This window comes from Ixodes scapularis, unplaced genomic scaffold, assembly GCF_016920785.2.
Source record: "Ixodes scapularis isolate PalLabHiFi unplaced genomic scaffold, ASM1692078v2 PGA_scaffold4__175_contigs__length_147842914, whole genome shotgun sequence".
Lineage (NCBI taxonomy): Eukaryota > Metazoa > Arthropoda > Arachnida > Ixodida > Ixodidae > Ixodes > Ixodes scapularis.
Window position 1 is genome coordinate 100,225,528 of NW_024609879.1, and position 18,997 is coordinate 100,244,524.

Consider the following 18,997-nt stretch of genomic DNA (forward strand, 5'->3'; position numbering starts at 1 on the left):
ATTTACCGCTCCGGTGCACACATCTGTTTTTAGTTTCGACCAACGAAATGGCTTCGTGAGTCTATGGCGCAGTTATTGCCGAGCTCTTTCAGCTCCGTTTGTTCACTTGTTACGTCCGTCTTCCCTTTTATGTAAAAAAGAAAGAGGCTCCTCACATGCTCCCGACGATGCGCTACAGTTGAAACACACTCCTCTTAGGATGGCACCGGGCCATAGGAACGTGGTATTGTTTCCCCAGTATGCCCAACGTACGATATGACGTAAAACCGAGGTGCAGCGATGCCGCTGTTTGCACAAAGCAGCCGACAGCCAGGAGGAAAGATTGGCTCTTAGTAGACAACAGTATGCAAACCGTAGGCGGTGATCGAGAGGAGCTGCGGTGGATTTGTCCGAAACTGCTGACATCGAGGAGAACGGACCGTCTCTCCAAAGACACTGGTACGCGGACTGTTAAGAGGTTTGAATTCCCCTTTTCCCGGCGAGTCGGGTCAGCCATACATATGCTAAAGGGCATTCCAAACTGGTCTGCAAAACATTGTCCAGACAAATCCGTAAAACTGAACCCGTTTTTTTTTTTTTTATATAACTTTCGCAGGTTGCAACAGGTGCATGTGTACGAAAACGTCTGGACAAGGTAGAGAGATAGCAACGGGACCGGCGATAGGCAGAGAAAGGGGGGGGGAGGGATTGAGCGGCAAAGGGAAAAATGCACATTAGTCTCCACGGGCGGAAGAGGGAGAAAAGGCTCCCCTATGGGATTTTCGAGTGGCTTCAAGGGGAGAACACAACGAAGGCCATAAGGATCCCTTTGTAGTTTTGTAAGGTCCCTGAGAAGTGAAAACCCCACACCACACCACACCCCGCTCCCGCACAAGGTTTGCGAGGGGGGTAAGGAGACAAGGAGGGTGGACTACCTTCTCCCGACTGGCTACTGCAAAAATCAGGCCTCCTCTGTGCTCCCCCAACTCCTGGCAGAGATTAATGTTTTCAACTTTGAGCGAGCGGGACCAGGAAAAAGTCACCGTTGAAATCACAGGAGACGTCACTCCTCTCTCACGGATCGTTCCTGGCGATGTTTTGCGGACGGGTTTGGACTACCCTCGACACGTTTCGTCAAGAATCAGTGTAGCGACAGCGGAAATTTCAGCGTAATTTTTTCCGATTTGTTTCGTGAATCATTCTGCTTGAAAATCTTTTGACAATGTTATGTACACTTGATTTTGCAAATACTGCAAAACCTTCGCTTTAGTGAAATGCAAGGATAGTCTTGTAAATGGTGCCAGCGTGACAGTGTTTTTTCTCGTCGTAATACATTGCAAGAACTTGGTCCTAAACAAATGCAAATGTGTGAACGGGTCTTAAAGGCCGGCCCTACGATTGCCATGCATTTAAGAATGAACAGCGGGCACGCTCACCAATCAGAAAGCTCCTCGCCCAGGTGACTGCGGAGTCGGTGAACAGGCGCAGGCCGTAGAGCGTGACTTGGGGGTACTGGACCTCGGAGACGCTCAGAAACTGAACTAGGACCAGCAGCGAGCAACAGAGGCAGAAGTAGACCGGTCGACTGTATAACACCACACGGTTGAAGCCCTAACAGGGAAACCACAGAAAAAAATTAGGAATCAAAAGGTCAAACATTGTTTACCTTAAAACAACGCTAAAGTGAATTTCGAGATTGTCTTTTTATCGTAAAAACTCAACCTATGCACCCTAAGAATCCTAGAAAACCACAAGCTTCTCTCGTGCATGGCCTTTTTCCCACTGAAAATGAGCGCAAGCATCCCAACATGCCCCTTTTTTACAGCGGAGCTGTTAAGGGCTACCGCCACCTACTGCCATCTATGAGCGACGGCGGCAAGCCACGTATCTGGTTGCCATCGTCGCTCATAGATGGCGGCAGCCTTTCCACTCTGGCTCGCCGACTTGCAGCCGGCCATTACTTTCTATTGTACAGCTCCGCTGGTTTTCCTTCTTCACCACAGTGGAAAAGCCAAAAGTATTTTTCTGATACCTTTCTCAGAAAGTGAGAACGAGGCATACTTTGTTTTGAGATGAACTTTTGCTCAAAGCAATCTCAAGAAGATATGAGCAAGTCAGTTTCAGAACTTCCTATGAGCAATCGTGAAAAATGGCAATTGGCTTGTTTTACATCGGGGGCTAACACCATCTGCAAAATGATAGCAAAAACAATAACAAAAAAATGTTTTGCAATTAAAATTTTGCAATGCAAGTTTCTTCTCTCACAACTATTATTTGATCAGAACGCCAAATTGAACACCTAGCACAGATCTGGCCAATCATTGGCCAATGGCTGGAAAGGGCCCTTTGGCCAGTGGCCAGACAGTGGCCAGCCATTGGTCGATGAATGGCCTTTCTCTTGCCATTGGCCAATGGCCACTGGCCATCAGCCATTGGCCAAGCATTCGCCAATGAATGGCCACTCTTTGGCCATTGGCCAAAAGACCATATCCAGCCATTAACCATTGCTTGGCCAAATCTGTGCTGCTTAAGAAGCTATTTCAACCGCTACTCGAAAGCTTTGGATCTTTGCAAATGCTTAGCAGCGAGAGATAGGAAGGCGATGCACTTACGTGAGTTGGAGATGCAGCATCTGGCTGCACACTCTGCAACCAAACCACAAAATTGTACGATAATTAACTCCGGTTGAAACTGCTACCTTTTTAAAATGAAAACATTGACAAGGATCAACTTTCTTTTCTCTCCTTGACTACTGCAGTGAAACCGCGTAAAATCGAAGTCATAAAAACTGAAAAAAAAAAAAAATCGAGATCAGCAAAGTTTTGAGATAAGCGAGATACTGAATTTTCACTGCACTGATTGGGCATTGCGTGAATAGAATCCTTTTAACAACTGTGCCAGTTGACTTGACACACCACGCACAAACAACACTCATAAGATGAGACAACAAAACTAGATAGCAAGACCGAACAAAAAAGGAAAACGAAAAGAACTTACAAAAAGAAAATTAATGAAAGAAAAAATAAGATGAAGGGCGGAAGATAGCATTGAGTACGAGGAAGAGAGAAACGGAACCGACTGCTAAGCCATATTGAATCTGGGGGAGGAGGAGGGGGGAGAACAAAAGTAAGACAACAGACATCCTTGAGGTGCATGCATGCTGTTCACGTTGGGGTGCTCATGACTACAGGACTTATTTTTAATGCGAAAGCATTAACTGTCTCATGGAGCGAGCCGACATCATCAGCTTTGAAACCACGCCAAATGGCTCTTAACCCTTTGCCGTCATGCGTCGGGCCAGGCCCCAACATCGGAGAAATGCGCTTCCGGTCAGGAGTCGGGCGTCGCCCGACACTCATTCCCGCGTCCTTTTAAACATGCTCCTTCGCTCTTCTTGCTGGATTGGTGGCGCCATCTCTTAGAAAACGCTTCAATCACATCACTCTTGAAAGGGTTCAAGTTTCTTCTCATAGAGGGCACGACTAGTCATAAAGAAAAAAACAAGACATGTTTTATGTTGTATGTTTTTTTTGCGCAACGGAGGAGCGCGCAAATTTCAACTTCGCTGGCAAGATGGTTATAGCCACGTTCCGGCCACGATCGTTTTATGTAACTCTCTGCGTGATGTAATTGAAAGTAACAACGATTTCAGTGAAGAGGACGACTATATCCCTCCATCAGATGATGGAGGGATATAGTCGGATAGGTCGCCTCTCCATCAGATGATGGAGAGGCGACCTCTGTGACTTGAGTGAAAGTAGTGATGAATATGAAATGACTGCGCAACACAGCGGCCGCAGAGCCGCTCCACCACAAACGTTGTTCCGAAGTTTGTAGACAAACAATCTCCCCGACGTTCCTGTCCTTACATTCAGTGTACGATGTTACCTTCGTACGGTGAAATAATTTTACTTTTCCGGGGCCCATGCGTACAAAATAGTTCCTGACCGGAATGACCATTAAGTTGATCAGAGTATCTGACCACAAAAGGTTAAATCTTTCTACAAATTAAGCCAGCTCCCATTAACCGGTTAGCAACAGCACCTTTTACACCGCTTCTATCCCATTGGCTAGCGCGTCGACCAGGCTCTGATTCGCCGGACCTGCAGCGCCATGGGGTGGCCAGTCGTTAAAACTGACGCTGTGCGTCAGTTTCAACGACCGGCCACCTCATGGTGCTGCGTGTCCGTCAGCGTGCCAACATGCGTAGAGCAAGAATGATGTACGTGCTTTCGCATTCACAACTCATAAGTGCTTAGGTGTACCTCAATCTTTTTTCTATTTTGCACTTTGTCGGATATGCGCAATGGTGCACAATTCTTTTTTGTGTGTGTGTTTGTTTTTCCTGTTTTTTCGTCAACCAATGTCTAACCACCGAATTCACAAACCTCACTCCGATTGAGGGGCCCCTCCACTTCCTCGAAGAAGGTGCAAGGGCCGGCACTGGCCAATCGCGACGACGGAGAGGCGGCCTGGGGTCGTCGCCATTGGCCAGCGCCGACCCTCGCACCTTCCTCGAGGAAGTGGAGGGGCCCCTCAATCAGAGTGAGGTTTGTGAATTCGGCAGTAAGCCACCAGTTCATTCTATGCAACACCCCATGCCCGTTTTTTAGGGGCGAAGCTCCTTAGGGTCTAGCCTTGTCCGTCCGGCATCCGTGCTCACATCGATCTTGCTGGTGCTCGTGCTCATGAGCTCACGTGCCCGTGTAGGGCAAAAAAAAAAAGAAAAAATGTTTGCACAGTTGACAGGATTCGAACCTGTGCGGGGAGAACCCAATGGATTTCTAGACCATCGCCTTAGCCGCTCGGCCAGGACTGCGGGACGAGTAGGGGGCTCTGAGATGTGGTAGTAACTGAAGAGCTGGGGATGTCATGGATGAAACGTTGAATGTAGCTGCTCACTGTCTATACAGGAGAGGGCACTGCGGTCAAATGCGTATATAATCGCGTTAAACTTTGCATGCATTGGGTCAACATTTATAGACGACAAGGCGCTGCGGTCAAATGCTCAAATGCGTATATAACCACGTTCCATACCACACATCCTCTTTCTGACATGGATGAAAACGAACGAAAGGCTCCGCATGCTGCGGCTCAGCGTCTACGCAGACAAGCACAACCAGAGCTTCGCCCCAATCAACATCATTCACCACATGGAGATGCGATCATTTTTTGTTTTGTTTTGATTTGTGTAATATTTGTTGTTAAGATTTTGAGAGATCCGAGGTCGATCCTGAAAACTTTTTGAGATAAGCAATGAGTGAATATTTATGGGAGTTCATTCCATGACAAGGAAATCTTTCGAGTTAACTGATACTTCGAGATAACCCAGTTCGAGTTGAAGGGATTACTGTATCTTTCTGCCTCAAGCCAATGAATACATGTAAGCAGCATGTGTCGTGACACTGCGAAAGCTATAAACAAAAAAAAAAAGATTCCTCTTTCTATATGATTAATATTTTGTCTAGTCAGGTTTGGCAGAGGCATAACAGAATACATGCTACAACAAGCTGTGCAACCCTAGAAAAAAAAAAAAGAAGAATTTTGCAGGTAAAAGCAGTTTACAGTGCTGAGAACAACCACACACCCCAAAAAGGTTTTTTTTTTATGTGATTTAATATGATATCACGAGACTACCCAACCAATATTTTGCTACAGAATCCCAGATATTTTTAATAAATCCAAAAAACTCAACTGCTCGAAACCGAAACACGAGCACGGAAGCTCATGGCTGCAAGTCACGTGGCCACACCCGACTGCATTTTTTTTTTTTTCTCCGCTTCTCGGGCGTGTGAGGCAGACGACGACAACAACGAAGTTGCGTGTACCATTTGTCGTGCAATTGTTTCGCACTTATATCCCTTCCACTCGATGTTCTGCACTTGAAGATTGATTGGCCGGTACCACGAAGGACAGCTCCGAAGTAGCAGCCCCACATCCGTCGCAACGTTGGTCCGTCGTGCGACGTTGTCGCGTTGTCCAGCCTGTGGTACTTCGCTACATTGAGAGTGACGGGTACATGTACTTCCTGTGATCTGTGCAAATTTTTTTTTCAAACAATGTATTTGCAACTTTCTGCAAGTCACAAAAATGGGGTTCATATTCTTTCCTATTTTTAATATTGAATCTGTGCCTTAGATGACCTACGACTTTGAATATATTTGGTACACATAGTTTGAATGCCACGTGACCATGAAAAAGAGAGTGAGTGCGACTGAAACCAGCCAATTCTCAACTGGCTGTTCTCAGACAAGAAGAAAACAAAGTTCAAGCCACAAATTGTGTTTGGGTAGTTGGGCTCTTATAGGTCATGTTAAAAAAAAACAACCTCGGCGAGCATAAATACCTTGTAGGTGTCCCTTTAGTCCAATAAAGCAGGAATCCAAGAATCTCTGGCACACGTCTCCCTCCCCCCCCTTCCCCCCCCCCCCCCCCCCCCACAAGACTAGGAAACCAGAAAAACAGCAAAAGCAAAAAACAAAAGAAATACAGTCATAAAGTTTTGACTCCCACTAAGTGAGCTCAGCACGACTGAAACATTTTGTCTCAGCAACTGCACAATACTGTACTGTTAAAAGTAGAGGCTGCCGCCCACCTTGAGCAGGCTGTACTGGCAGCTGGCCATGACAAAGCAGAAGAGGAAGCTGTAGATGTCTTGGAAGAAGCCCAAGGACAGGCACAGGGCTCCCAGGGCAGCAACCAGGACGGCCAGCATCACAGACAGAATGTTCTCAGAAATCGTCAGGTTCCTGGAAGTTCCAGGAAACAGGAACAGGACAAGAGCTCACGTAATTGATCTAACCTTATGGATAAATAGAAATTTGCAAAGAAGTGCCTACAGGGGTGTTTCTGTCCTTGTGGAGACTCATTTGCTCAAATCGATCTGAGATTTTTCCAAAAGTGTTGACAAAAATATTGATAATCGTCCTAAGGGCAATGACATTCTCTTGAGACTTCAATTTCATGCCACAAATGCTGAAGGATAATTTGCTCTTAATTTCAAACCTGTTAATTGAGTACACATCCATGCTGATGTGCACACTCAACATCTGTGTTTTTTGTAAACTTCACATCTGGTTGGTAAGATCTACATAAATAAGAACAGGGAAAACTTCCACTTCCAAGCTTTTTCGTATAGTAATTATTTTGTTATTCTGGGGAAGTGCTTGTATGTTTGGTTTCTGTAAAGTTAATGGTAGAATAACGAACACAAATTAACTCTGATAAACAGGGTTTATCTATGCAACTTCAGGACATTCAAACAACCACAAGTTTCTTGCTTCCGCTTCATGTGCATGCAGCAGTTAGGTGGCGCTGCGTCGCTTCAAGTTGGGTGTGTGATTAATGGTACCAGAGAGACAGATTAGTAATGGAGGGCTGCGTAAAACAGTATTTGGAACTTTCACAACAGGCACCAATCAAAATGGTTGTCATCTGGATGATCAACGTAGAACAGCAAGTATGAGGTGAGGCATATGACACGTAAGCAATTATAATTTTGTCAAATATGAGTATGGTTCCGTGTTTTTGGATACATCCGCAAAAATTAAGAAAAACATCTACCAGTAAAATTTTGGTCAATTCGAATTTATCCGACAAACTCAGAATTTTGATGTGTCAATGCCCCCCCCCCCCCCCCCCCCCCAAACCAAATTTTTCTTAAAAAGTCAGTACTTTATATTTTTATTAGCGCAGGGTGAATGGTCCTGGGAAAATGCCACTATAATTATCTTTCAAATCTCGGACCATTGTCAAAAGGGGACTTACCGCTTATTTCATCAAGGTTCATACAGGACAACAGATCCTTGTACGTTCGGGTCACAACAAAAGCCACTGTTTAGGTTTCGAAATTTGCCCATACTATTTGTGCTTTAGAGGAAGGAAAGGTTATGTTTTTGTAAGAGTGAAAACTATGGACCATAGAGATAGCAAAAAATAGGGAAGAGGGGCAGTTGAAACTTCTCTATTACATCCTTTACCACTCCACCTCACGTGGTCGTGGGGTAGTTTGATGGAATAGGATGGGATAAATAAGAGCTTCCCAGCGACCATCTCCAGGAGTTTATTAATTTTAATGTATTGATGTTTATCGAAGCAACACTTGTGTCTAACTTTTGCTGTGGGAAAAATTAGAATAGCCAATGGCAATGGCACCAATGCAAAACCCAGCTGAAGAAATATTAATTGATACAAGTGTGTTTTATTTTTTTTATCTGGCATATGTTTACATTTGGATATTATTTATTTATTTTTTATAGGAAACACTGCGAAATTAAACTTCAAATTTTGGAGAATTGGGAATCAAACAAAAATAAACCTTGATAAACTGTGAATTTTTGGCAAAAATGAACTTCGAAAAACACCCTCTGAATTTGACATAACTCGGAAAACACGGAACCCTAAAAAAGAGCATCAGAGCTTCGCTTGATATTTTTACGTCAAAAAGGTGTAAATATGCACCTTCACTGCGAAATCAGTCATCCAAAAACAAAGCAGTGTCATTCTCACATTCTGGTACAACCATTGCTGAAAGCTGTGAACAGTTGCAAATAGGCTCAGCATGCAGTAGGAGCGCGGACTACAGCGCAAGTTCTCTACTCTCGACAACACTTCGGTGCACATGTAGTCAAAGCACGACGGAAAGCAACAAGCACATGCCAAAGCTTCTTCCGCATTTCTATCTCGTCACCGACAGCAGGTACGGTTGAAGGGCACACCAGTGGGAGCTGCAGGTTACCTGTCCAGCACGGTGAGCAGCGCCAGTCGGTCGAAGCCCACCCGGACAAAGCGACAGGGCAGGAGCTTCAGGCGGTAGTAGTGGCGGGGCTGACTGGTGCGAAGGGTCCCGCTGCCAACAAAGCGCATGTGGCACGTAGAGTCCAGCTCCGTGTCCTGAGGGGAAAGCCGCACAAGGGATAGAAAACTGGCAGTGACTTTTACCTCCAAAGTCGTACAATGCGTAGAACACAGTATTTAAGGATCGCGATCGTTCAATTTTTTTCGCAAGGCAAGTCGTTTCGGGGAGTGAACGAGAACATATAGTTTAGTAATTCCCCCGCTAAATTTTGCACGGAAATGGACGTCACGTTACCCGACGTCACAAGATGTCGGGTGGCGTGACATGGCAACATGTGACATCGCGACGGCATGCCACGTGACCACTTCACGTGACATCAGTTTGTAATCACAGAATGTACTGAGGTAAAATGAGGCATACACAAAAATGGAAAGAAGAACGGGACGGAACACAGCGCCTCTTCCCATCTTTGTGTTTGCATTATTTTACATCAGTATGTTCCATGGTACTATAATGACTTTTCTTATTTAGTTTTTATTCATTTGTAGTGCATAGTGCCGGCAGCTGAGGGGCAGCCGAGGAAGGAGAAACACCAATGAAAGTTCACGACCGAAATAAATACGCGGGTGTAGTGCCACTGCACCCACAATTGATGCACGAGACCACGCTCTCGCAATAAACAATCTTTTCTGTAAAAGCGGTCCTAGTGTAGTAAAACGTTTCCCCCGAAAGAGAAGAGAAAAGCTGACACTACAGTAGACTCTATTCATTATTTCAAACTCTAGGAAGCCACAAATTTTGTTTGAATTATGATAAATTCTTTTAAATATGATGCAACATAAAATTATGATTTGCTATATGGATGGCTACACATACAAAGCAGATATTTGATGATTTCCTCTACACAGGCCTACAATCATAAGCAGGTATGCCACACACAAAACATTTGCAAAATGTAGGACATAAGTTTAATTATCTCTCAAAAATGTTGTTTATCATGGACTGTTTAGACAGCACATGACAACTCAAAACAAAGTTAAGTTTGTTCATCCAACAAAAAGGCTGTTTATTGTAGGCTATTAGCCCTGTTGAGCGCGTTTCTTGCCAAGCACAGCTGCACTGCAGAGGAGCAACACCCGCGGAAGCGAGCTCCGCGGGTGTTGTTTCTCCGCAGTGCACCGGTGCTTGGAAAGAAGCGCACTCAACGAGCCCACGAGAACAAAAAATTTAAATTACAAGAAAACACCGTTCAAATTAAGTAGCTTATAAATCCATAAAAAGTATAGCGGCACAACCAAAATTTTTAAATTTGTTTGAATTAGCCATAAGTATGAAATATCCGAGTTTGAAATATCGCGAGCCCACCGTAACATACTGCGGAAGCGCCCACTTCGTTCAAGCACCCACTTTTATCATTTCACCAGCTTGAGAATTTTGCCAATTATATGTTAAGCGCTAAATTTTAGCGGACAGGCGCCCAGGTCCAGATTAGCCCAGTTTTCAGTGAAAGTGGGGTAAGTGCCCCCCGGTATTTTACGGTACTACAGTCGCCGACGGAATTATCGGACGCCAAAATTACAGACTTGCTTGTTATTCCGGACATCAACGGGGAACCGTTACTTACCCGATTGAAATAGTACATATTAACAACCAGTTTTGCGGACAGTTTGCGGCCCTAAAGTTAAATTTTCCGGACTAAAATGCGAGCGGCGGCCGCCAAAGGGCTGCCATTTTGGATTTTTCGCTGGCTTGACCGTAGGCTTGGCTTGATGTTTTAAGTGGATTTGGATAGGTTTGGCAGAGCACTATTCTAGAGCTGCCGAATCAGCTGCTAGGCGTCCTATAGTATTTTTTTTGCTTCGCATCATCATCATCGTTTTCGTTTCTTTGTTCCATTGATTTTCCATCTCCAACCAAAGCCAGTCGCCATTTGTAAAGTGTGGAGCACGTTCTCGCCGTCTTCGTATATGACGCTGGCGCGGATGCAAGCGGACGTGATCTCCCGCAGGCGGAACATGAAACAAGGTAGCCTTCATGACTTTTTCAAGTCCGCCTAGGCTCAATAAAGCCAACGTTTGTGACCTGAGGATTTTTCGGACTGCTTTATTTATCGGACGTTTGTTCAGTTCTCACGAAGTCCGCAAAATCGGTCGGCGACTGTATACTGCATATAGAGAAGTTCTTCTGCAAGGAATTCTAAATTATTTCAATTATTTATGATAAAAATAAAACAAGGAGCATAGCTTGCCTGAGAGGAGGCTGTCTGGGAGAGGGTGGCCCCGCCCCCTCCGCGAACTGCCATGTGACTCAGAAAGGACTCGGCCAGGGCAAAGGGTGCTCTGGCTCCGCCCCCGTCGAAACCGGCCCCGCCCCTCAGGGACCCACCCACCGGGCCGCCGGCCAATGCCGACGTGGAATCAGAGGCCCCGCCCCTCCGCAGGTTGAGCGACGGCACCAGGGACGGCAGGGATTCGAGGGACGACGGCGGCTGGTGTTGCTGCTGTGGAGGAAACGAGAAAGGGCGTTCTGGATCGGACGACGGTGGGCTAAGGCACTGAAATAAAGGAAACTCAGCGCTGCATCAGCACTACTGTCAGTGCTGATTCAGGGCTGAGTGCACTGCATTGCGTGCGTAAACAAGAAAAGGCAATGTCACTTGCGTCGGATCACACAGATAGCGCGAAGTCAATGCTTTGTCTATAGACCCATGTTTGCACTGCGGTGTATGTGTGAACAGGCCTTAGGGCTGGTTCACACACATCGCACAGCGCACAAGCAGCACTCTAACTACGGGCACGATAAGTGCCCACTCAGCACCGTACTTCCCCTTCTGGTGGCTCAGGCCGTTCTCATCACAGCGTGCAATACCACAAAGTAGCTGGCCACAGCACGATAAATTTCCTGGATATAAGCAGGCAAATGAAGCGCTCTCGATGCCGTCTGATTTCGTCTGCTGTTGCAATTAATTACCTTCATTTGGAGAAAGACAAGATTTATGGTATTAGGATGAGAGCACCGCTTAGACAGCGTTCTTTGCAGATACTATCAGCTTCTGCCCGATAGGCAGATCACATTGAAGTAGTGAGAAATTTCGATTAAAGTCAATTTAAATCTGATACGTGTGAGCCCTGTACCTACTGTAAAACCCCACGTGAGAGATGCCCCACCCCCGAAAGGAAATCTGCCCCCTATTTTTGGTTTGATCTGCTATATCTTTTAAGCACCGAAAGATAGCCCACTCCTAGTGATCAAAGTGTTCGGATTAATGATGACCTCGACGTAAATGCGTCTAGCTAGCTATGGCAGGATATAAGCGAACTTTGCTGACTGGGAAGTACAGTCATCTTTGCTTCATTTCCCCTTGCTGCAAGAACAAGTTTGGCAGGGGCAGATAATCTGAAAATAGCATTTTTTCAACTTTTCTTTATTGCACACCGAAAGTTAGCCCTCTCCATATTTTCACCCAAATTTCTACTGATTTTAGGTGAGCTATCTCTCGTTATATTACGGTAATCAGTAGGGGTGTGCGAATACTCGAATATACGAATTTGAATTGAATAGAAAGTTCCCGAATAATTCGATTCGCGAATCGAATTCATAGTATTTGGTTCACTCGAATATTCAATATATTCGGCCAAAGACGTGCGGTCGGCGCGGAGCTGACAAAAAAGCAGTTTTTTTGTCTCCTGATGTAAGCGCCGTGATGTTAGACAGACCATGCGAGAAACACCTCTTGGTCCTACCATTCCACAAAGATCTAACGCACAGGTTAGAAAAAAGAAAAGTAACAAACGCCACGAACTTTATAGCACGCAGATTTACTCACGATCGTGACACAATTTACCCCTGACTCACAACCGAAACATCTCGTTTGCGCCGCCGCGCCATACCTAAATCTTTTCACGAGTAAAGCCCCTCGTTTCAAATTGAAGTGCCGATGTAAAACACACTTGGCCGCACTCACAGAAATCGGCAATTGCACGATCACAGAAAGAAAACCACGTTACCCACGCCGATGAAACCAGCCGAGTTATCGTCGTCATTCTTTTGGAACTGCAAGCCGCAAATTCTGATTCGGAACGAAACGGAACGGAAAAAAACAGCCGCATCTCCACGTGGTGAATGATGTTGATTGGGGCGAAGCTCTAGTAATGCTTGTCTGCGTAGACGGTGAGCTGCAGGATGCCGAGCCTTTCGTTCGTTTTCATCCATGTCACGCTGCGGTCAAATGCTCAAATGCGTATATAACCACGTTCCATACCACACATTCCTTTTCTGACATGGATGAAAACGAACCAAAGACTCGGCATGGTGCGGCTCACCGTCTACGCAGACAAGCACCACCAGAGCTTCGCCCCAATCAACATCATTCACCACGTGGAGATGCGTTTTTTTTTTGGTTTTTTTTGCCCTACACGAGCACAGGAGCACGTGCTCACGTGCACGTGAGCGAGTGAGCTCACGAGCAGGAGCACTTGCACCCAACGGCGGACGGACATACGGACATGGCTTGCCCCTAAGGAGCTTCACCCCTAAAATAGTGCGCCTAGATTTGAGAGGGTTTCCAACCGTTCGATAGCCGCGTTTAAATTACGAACTGCGAGAAGGTGACGAAAAGACGAAAGCATAGATCGGGATCGGGCAGGCAGGGCAGGCGTCATCGCTCTCTCTTTTGTTTGCTCGCCTTCTTTCCACGCGACAAAACAACACATGCACACTTACGACCAATCTGCACTGGAGCCGTCTCCGGGGTTTTAGTTTCGCTTGCTCCCTCTTTCAAATCAAGGCTCTCTAAAACAGGATATATAGAAGGAAAAATGGATGCATAGCAGCAGTTGGACGGTGGCTTGCGCCACCTAACCACGTTTTTTTTCTTACTTCAGATCATATTGCTTTAAGCCTGTTTACTCAGATTTGACACCTATCTGTTTATTTATGTGAAATAAAATCCCGGGTGCCCTTTTTCTTCCTTAAAATGGAGACCAAATATCGCAAAATGCCCTTTTTCTGAGATATACAAATATAAAAAAAGGTTGCGGTGTTAGGTTGTGCTTTAAACAAGAAAAAAAAGGCACGCGCGGCTGTAACTTAGGCTTTTTTGTGACGTTTAGGGTAGATAGATTATGTTTGCGCCATAAAATTGGATCTTTAGTGCCCGACGTTTGACAGCAACTGTTTTTTGTTTGTTTTTTTTCACCAGAACTTTCTTACATTTTGGCTTTTGTTCCGTACAAGATGCATATTCTGCACCAGGCACATACTCAGCACATGTAATAATCTCATTCGCAACACACTTTGAGAAATTCCTATAAATAAAATCACTATTCAATATTCAATTCAATGTTTGGCTTTTTTTCTTGATTCGATTCAGTATTCGATTCGAAAACTACTATTCGGTATTCGCACACCCCTAGCAATCAGACTTAATAGCTAAATGTTGCAGGTTTGCACTGAGTAGACTAGTAGTATTGGAAATAAGCCTAAGAAGTCGGGGAGGTGTAAGTGCGTTAGATTGTTTTTTCTAATGCACTGGTGGCAATTACTTCGGACTGATTCACCCATTTGCATTTGACCGCCACAGAGTGCGCTACAAGCTCTCGCAACCACTTAACGCTAGAGAGCAGCTAGATTAAAAAAAAGGGTCCATCTCAGGCCATGGACAGCGTTTGCAATTCAATGGTGGACGCCTCTTGTGGAGATTGGTCGCAGGTGTGCACACGCGCATTTTCGCGTGGCGAGAAGGAAAGCAGGTGGAAAGACAGAGAGCAGACGATTGACGCTTCAGGCAACTCCTCGCAGCTCGTGTTGCAAACGCGGCTCATGAACCACACAACCCCAATCGAGCAGCTGAAAACTCTCTGTAATACAGGCTCTCTACTTGACACACTGGCGCCATTTATACGGTTGCCCTGGAACACTCCTGACGTGCGCATCCGGGTTGTTCCTGCAAAACCTTCAGTCTAGTTGTATGCAGGTCGGAAGCATTCCGGGTCTGCCCAATAGATTGTCCCAGTGAGTTAAGCGCTTATGGAAGGTCAGAACATGCTCGGTCATGGTCAAACGTGAGTACAGAAAACAGCCATTAGGCTCCTGAAAAACTGCCGTGAATGAACGGTGCATATGCAGAAGACACATGGTCACGTCACATGATGTCACGTGATCGCGGATGTACACCCTGCCCAAGGCATCACGTCACTGAGTAACATTTCACAATGAGCTCCTCGAGGGCAGCTCCAAATGTGAGCTACAAGTTTCAAAATGGATCCTCACCACGCCTCCCTGGTGGAGGTGGTGGTGGTGCCGGTGGTGCGGCCTGAGCAGCTTGCCACCCGTGGCACCTGGTGTGGTGGCCCCCGTGGTGCTCGGCACCATGGTGGTGCACCCAAAGGGCACCACGGGCAAGCCCCTGGGTGCTGGACTCTCCAACACGGTCGTTGAGCTCGAACTGCTGTGCGAGGATGTCTCCCTGGGCAGACGAGGTGTTGCGCGTGTCACACGTGCTTGCAGTGCGATGGGCATGAACGTGATGCGCAGTGCTCGCAGCAACATCATGAATTTTGTAAGACTGCTTCAAAAGCTCCCAGTGGCAAAGCCTCAACAAAAGTACCGAATCATACAAAAAAATATATATATATATTAATTTTAGGGATAAAGCCAGGAGACACAGAGCCCGCAGTGTGTCTTAGTCTGTGTTGGTAATTTATTTATTAGCTTTTCTGATCTCTGGAGTCATGTAACCTTTTGCTAGATTTAGCAGGAAGTATTTTTCTGCCAAATGTAGTGAACATATTTGTGATTATTTATTTATTTACTGGCACGTGATTTAAACTTAAACATTTTATTCACGCAACAATTCAATTTCTTTTTTTTTGCTGCATCCAGCGGGGAATGATTCCTGCTAAATATAGCGGTAAATAAACCCTGCAGACAGTAGCTACCTTAAAAGATTGTACGGCATCCTAGAGAGATAACTGCACAGAAGAGAAAGATTGCCCAGTTCCTCGCTGCAGCCTGCGTTTCACGATCCCTCCAGCCTCTCAATAAAACCCTGCACTCTTCGAGCCAAAGCAATGCGTCCATGCCAGAGCTTTCGAGTGCAAAAGGGCTCTTGCTTTCTCACCGAACCAATCTCTTCGCAGTGTCACGACCATATTAGAATAGAAAACTGAGCACAAACTTAAAGGCCTGTCTCCTCCTTCTGACTATTTCTTTGTTTGCACACAAAGAAAGGAACCAACAAAGAAGAAACCATCCACTGACCACTTGTTGTCGAACATCAGCTGGAAGATCCTTGCGTCCGGAGAGACCTCCAGCCCCCGCGACACGCCCGTGCTGTTTTCGTCAAATGTGTATGTCTGCCAGTTCCCTGCAAGTAAAAGCCGCTCGACTAAACGAGAGCTCGGCTCTTTGTGCAATTTTACCGAAACCGGGAGCCAATCTCTTCACCGTGTATAGCCTGTTGCAGTTCTAGAATAGCGGGACAAGCACCCACAACAAAGCTCCCTGCTCACCGCGATTCGCGGTTTCCTCCTCTTCAACGTTCAATCTGCTAAAATAAAAAGATTGGAGGGCTTTGTAGGAGGAGCCTATCCCGCTATTCTTAACCAGCAATAGGGTGTATACTTCATATCCCCCTAAAAGGGGCCCCTGCAATGACTTTTTTACTGGTTTTTATTTTGCACCAAACCTGAGCGCACGGAACGTAGTAACTTAATGAAACTTTTTTTTTTCTCAGATTTCGCTTTATTTAAGAAGTTATAGGCAAATTAAAATTACAAAAACCAGCAAAAAATAACCTCCTTCATGACGTCTTTGGTTGCTTGAGTGGCCGTGAACTAGAGGGGGGGTAGTGAGCTCAGTGAGAGCTCACGGCTGCCGCACTCCGTGTCGATGGCTCGAGAGGGCGCCACGAAAGCATGTTCTAGATAGGCTGTATGAAGCGGGCAGCCAGGGCGGCTGGCATTGCATTTGCTGTGCAATAACACACTAATTCGGCCTGACACTTCATTGGCCACAAACGACAGCAAATACGGGGTAAAGGTCAGTTCAGAACGGGAGCCACTTTGCACTGCCACACCGCAAAACCTGCTTGCCGAAGCAGCCGAAGGCCTCTGCAACGCTCGGAACCGGTCGGATCCTCGACCGCAGCACCGCCGCCTACACCCGGGACCTTTTTACGCTCACCGCTCTTGGTGCCTCATCCCACTACTCCTTTCTAGTATCTGCCGCCTATTCCACGGCTTGGTGGCGGGTATGTCGATGGGTCATTTCTTGTTTCTGTACTTTATAAACTGCATTTGTTTCTTTTCTGAGCTAAAATACTGAAGAAAAACTGCTTTCATCAATAATTTAAGCGGTTCGTGCCACTTATATTTTGTATTTCAACTAAAAAGGAAGCATTTAGTGGCTCTGACCAGTAGTAAGGCCAGGACCAAAAACGTCACATATCGCATGCTTTTGGCACCGCGAGTCACCCCTGTAGGTGGAGGAGGTTTCCGCGTCGTCCGGTTAAAATATGATGCACTGATATTTAGTTACTCTCTCCGTGCCCGCTGGCTTGCCCGAACCCAACAGATGTGGAAACGGCAAAAAAGGTAGACGCTTAAATATGATTGCAGGGCCCCTTTAATTAAAAAGACAGTGAACCCCCAAAAACACATTTTCCGTTAGGTGCCGGGATTAAAAGTGTAATTAGGTATTAAAAAAAAAAAAAAAGCTTGCCCCTAAAAAAAGAAAATAATAAATCAGTGCAATATTTAAGCTGCAAGTCACACTTGAAGTTCGGAACAAGATATTTTGCATCAGAAGGAACAGGAGCAAAACATGCTTTAATTTCAAGATGACAGCCCCAAAATGGAACAGTCTTTCGGAATCGCAGCAACTTGAAATATGACTCGTAATATAACTATTAAATTAAAACATTTTCTCTTTTTCTTTTTTTGGGGGGAGGAGGAAAGAGAAAAAGAGAGAATATATTTAGTGACATAGTAAAATATGCCCTACCCCGGCACTTTAAGAAAATGTTTTTTGGGTGCTGAAGGCTACAAGCATGAGCAAACTCTCACATGGTGAGAATCTCCAAGCTATGAACTGTGGCTTCTAGTCTTTATTGCAACACAACTGAAGGGAAAATGAAGTTTAGGTGCCAGCACGAAGCATTAAAAAAGACCCTACTCTCGCGACACTAATAAAAAGCAATATACAGCCGAAGCTACAGCTCTCTATAAAAAAGGCTAGATTTGTCCGTAAAAAAAAAGTTATCTACGCAAAGCCAGCATGTTTACTATATCGGCATAGTATGCAAATACCCGCATCAGTGTCTTAGCGTATCCAATTTTTCTTCGGGGTAAAGGTGTCGTAAGCATTCCTGTAGTCTAGGTACCAGAGAAAAAGCAAAACACAACCCAGAAATAAAATTGTGTGTCGTGATTGATGGCTACAATGACAGCCTCGGAAAGGAACATATTCGGAACAGATTACTCGTCTCCATCAGATGCCGACACTCACTCGAATGCGTCTCAAACTGGTGTGTTCAGTGTCCCACCCATGCACCAAAAGTGGTCCCCAGGTGGCGACAAACGACGTCAGATGAGACGCAATGCCACGCCGACGGATATACCGACAACTTTTGAGGTTGGGGCTCTTTGTAAAAGATTGAAAAATAACTACAGTAGAATCTCGATGATACGAATCTCGCGGGGTCACCAAAAATATTCTTATTAGCCGAAATTCGTATTACCCAAACATCCGAAACTAGCTAAATTAACAAAAAAAATCACACTGAAAAACTTACCTAGGCACACAGAAAAGCTCTATTTATTTTTTACCAAAGAAATGTTGAATGTCTTTCTGCGATTTCTTCTTCGCTTAACTTCGCTCAAGCTTAACGTATTGAGCCGTCTTGGCTTGCTTCGCGTTAACATTGAAGGGCGTCCTTCATGATGAGTTTGCGCTGTCCAACGATCGTGCTTAACGTTGATGTCGCGCGGCTCCTTCGCCAGCTCGGTCCGCTTCTTCTTGAGGTCCTCATCCACCTTCCGCAGAATGTCCAATTTCTCTTTAAAAGACAGTGCTTCGCGCTTGCGAGACATCTCGCTTCGCCACCGCAAACGAGCGGGAAAACAAAACAAACACGTGCCCTCGAGCGCAGTAGCAGCAGAAACGGCTCCGTGTTGTGGTCCAGCTCACGCTCAAGACGCACGCTCGAATGAAGCTCCCCGG

General features: G+C 45.6%; 1 protein-coding gene across 2 annotated transcripts in view; it reads right to left on the reverse strand.

The window, feature by feature from the left end:
* The window catches only part of LOC120842421 (pecanex-like protein 1), a 79,206-nt gene that overhangs the window by 34,189 nt on the left and 26,020 nt on the right, over positions 1–18,997 (reverse strand). For both annotated transcript variants that reach the window (XM_042293261.1, XM_040213531.2), the window contains exons 16-22: positions 16,037–16,142; positions 15,047–15,242; positions 11,025–11,276; positions 8,717–8,871; positions 6,575–6,728; positions 2,592–2,624; positions 1,416–1,590 (exon numbers count right to left, since the gene is read on the reverse strand). In XM_042293261.1, coding sequence (XP_042149195.1) covers positions 1,416–1,590; positions 2,592–2,624; positions 6,575–6,728; positions 8,717–8,871; positions 11,025–11,276; positions 15,047–15,242; positions 16,037–16,142 — 1,071 coding nt within the window. The remainder of the gene's footprint in view (positions 1–1,415; positions 1,591–2,591; positions 2,625–6,574; positions 6,729–8,716; positions 8,872–11,024; positions 11,277–15,046; positions 15,243–16,036; positions 16,143–18,997) is intronic.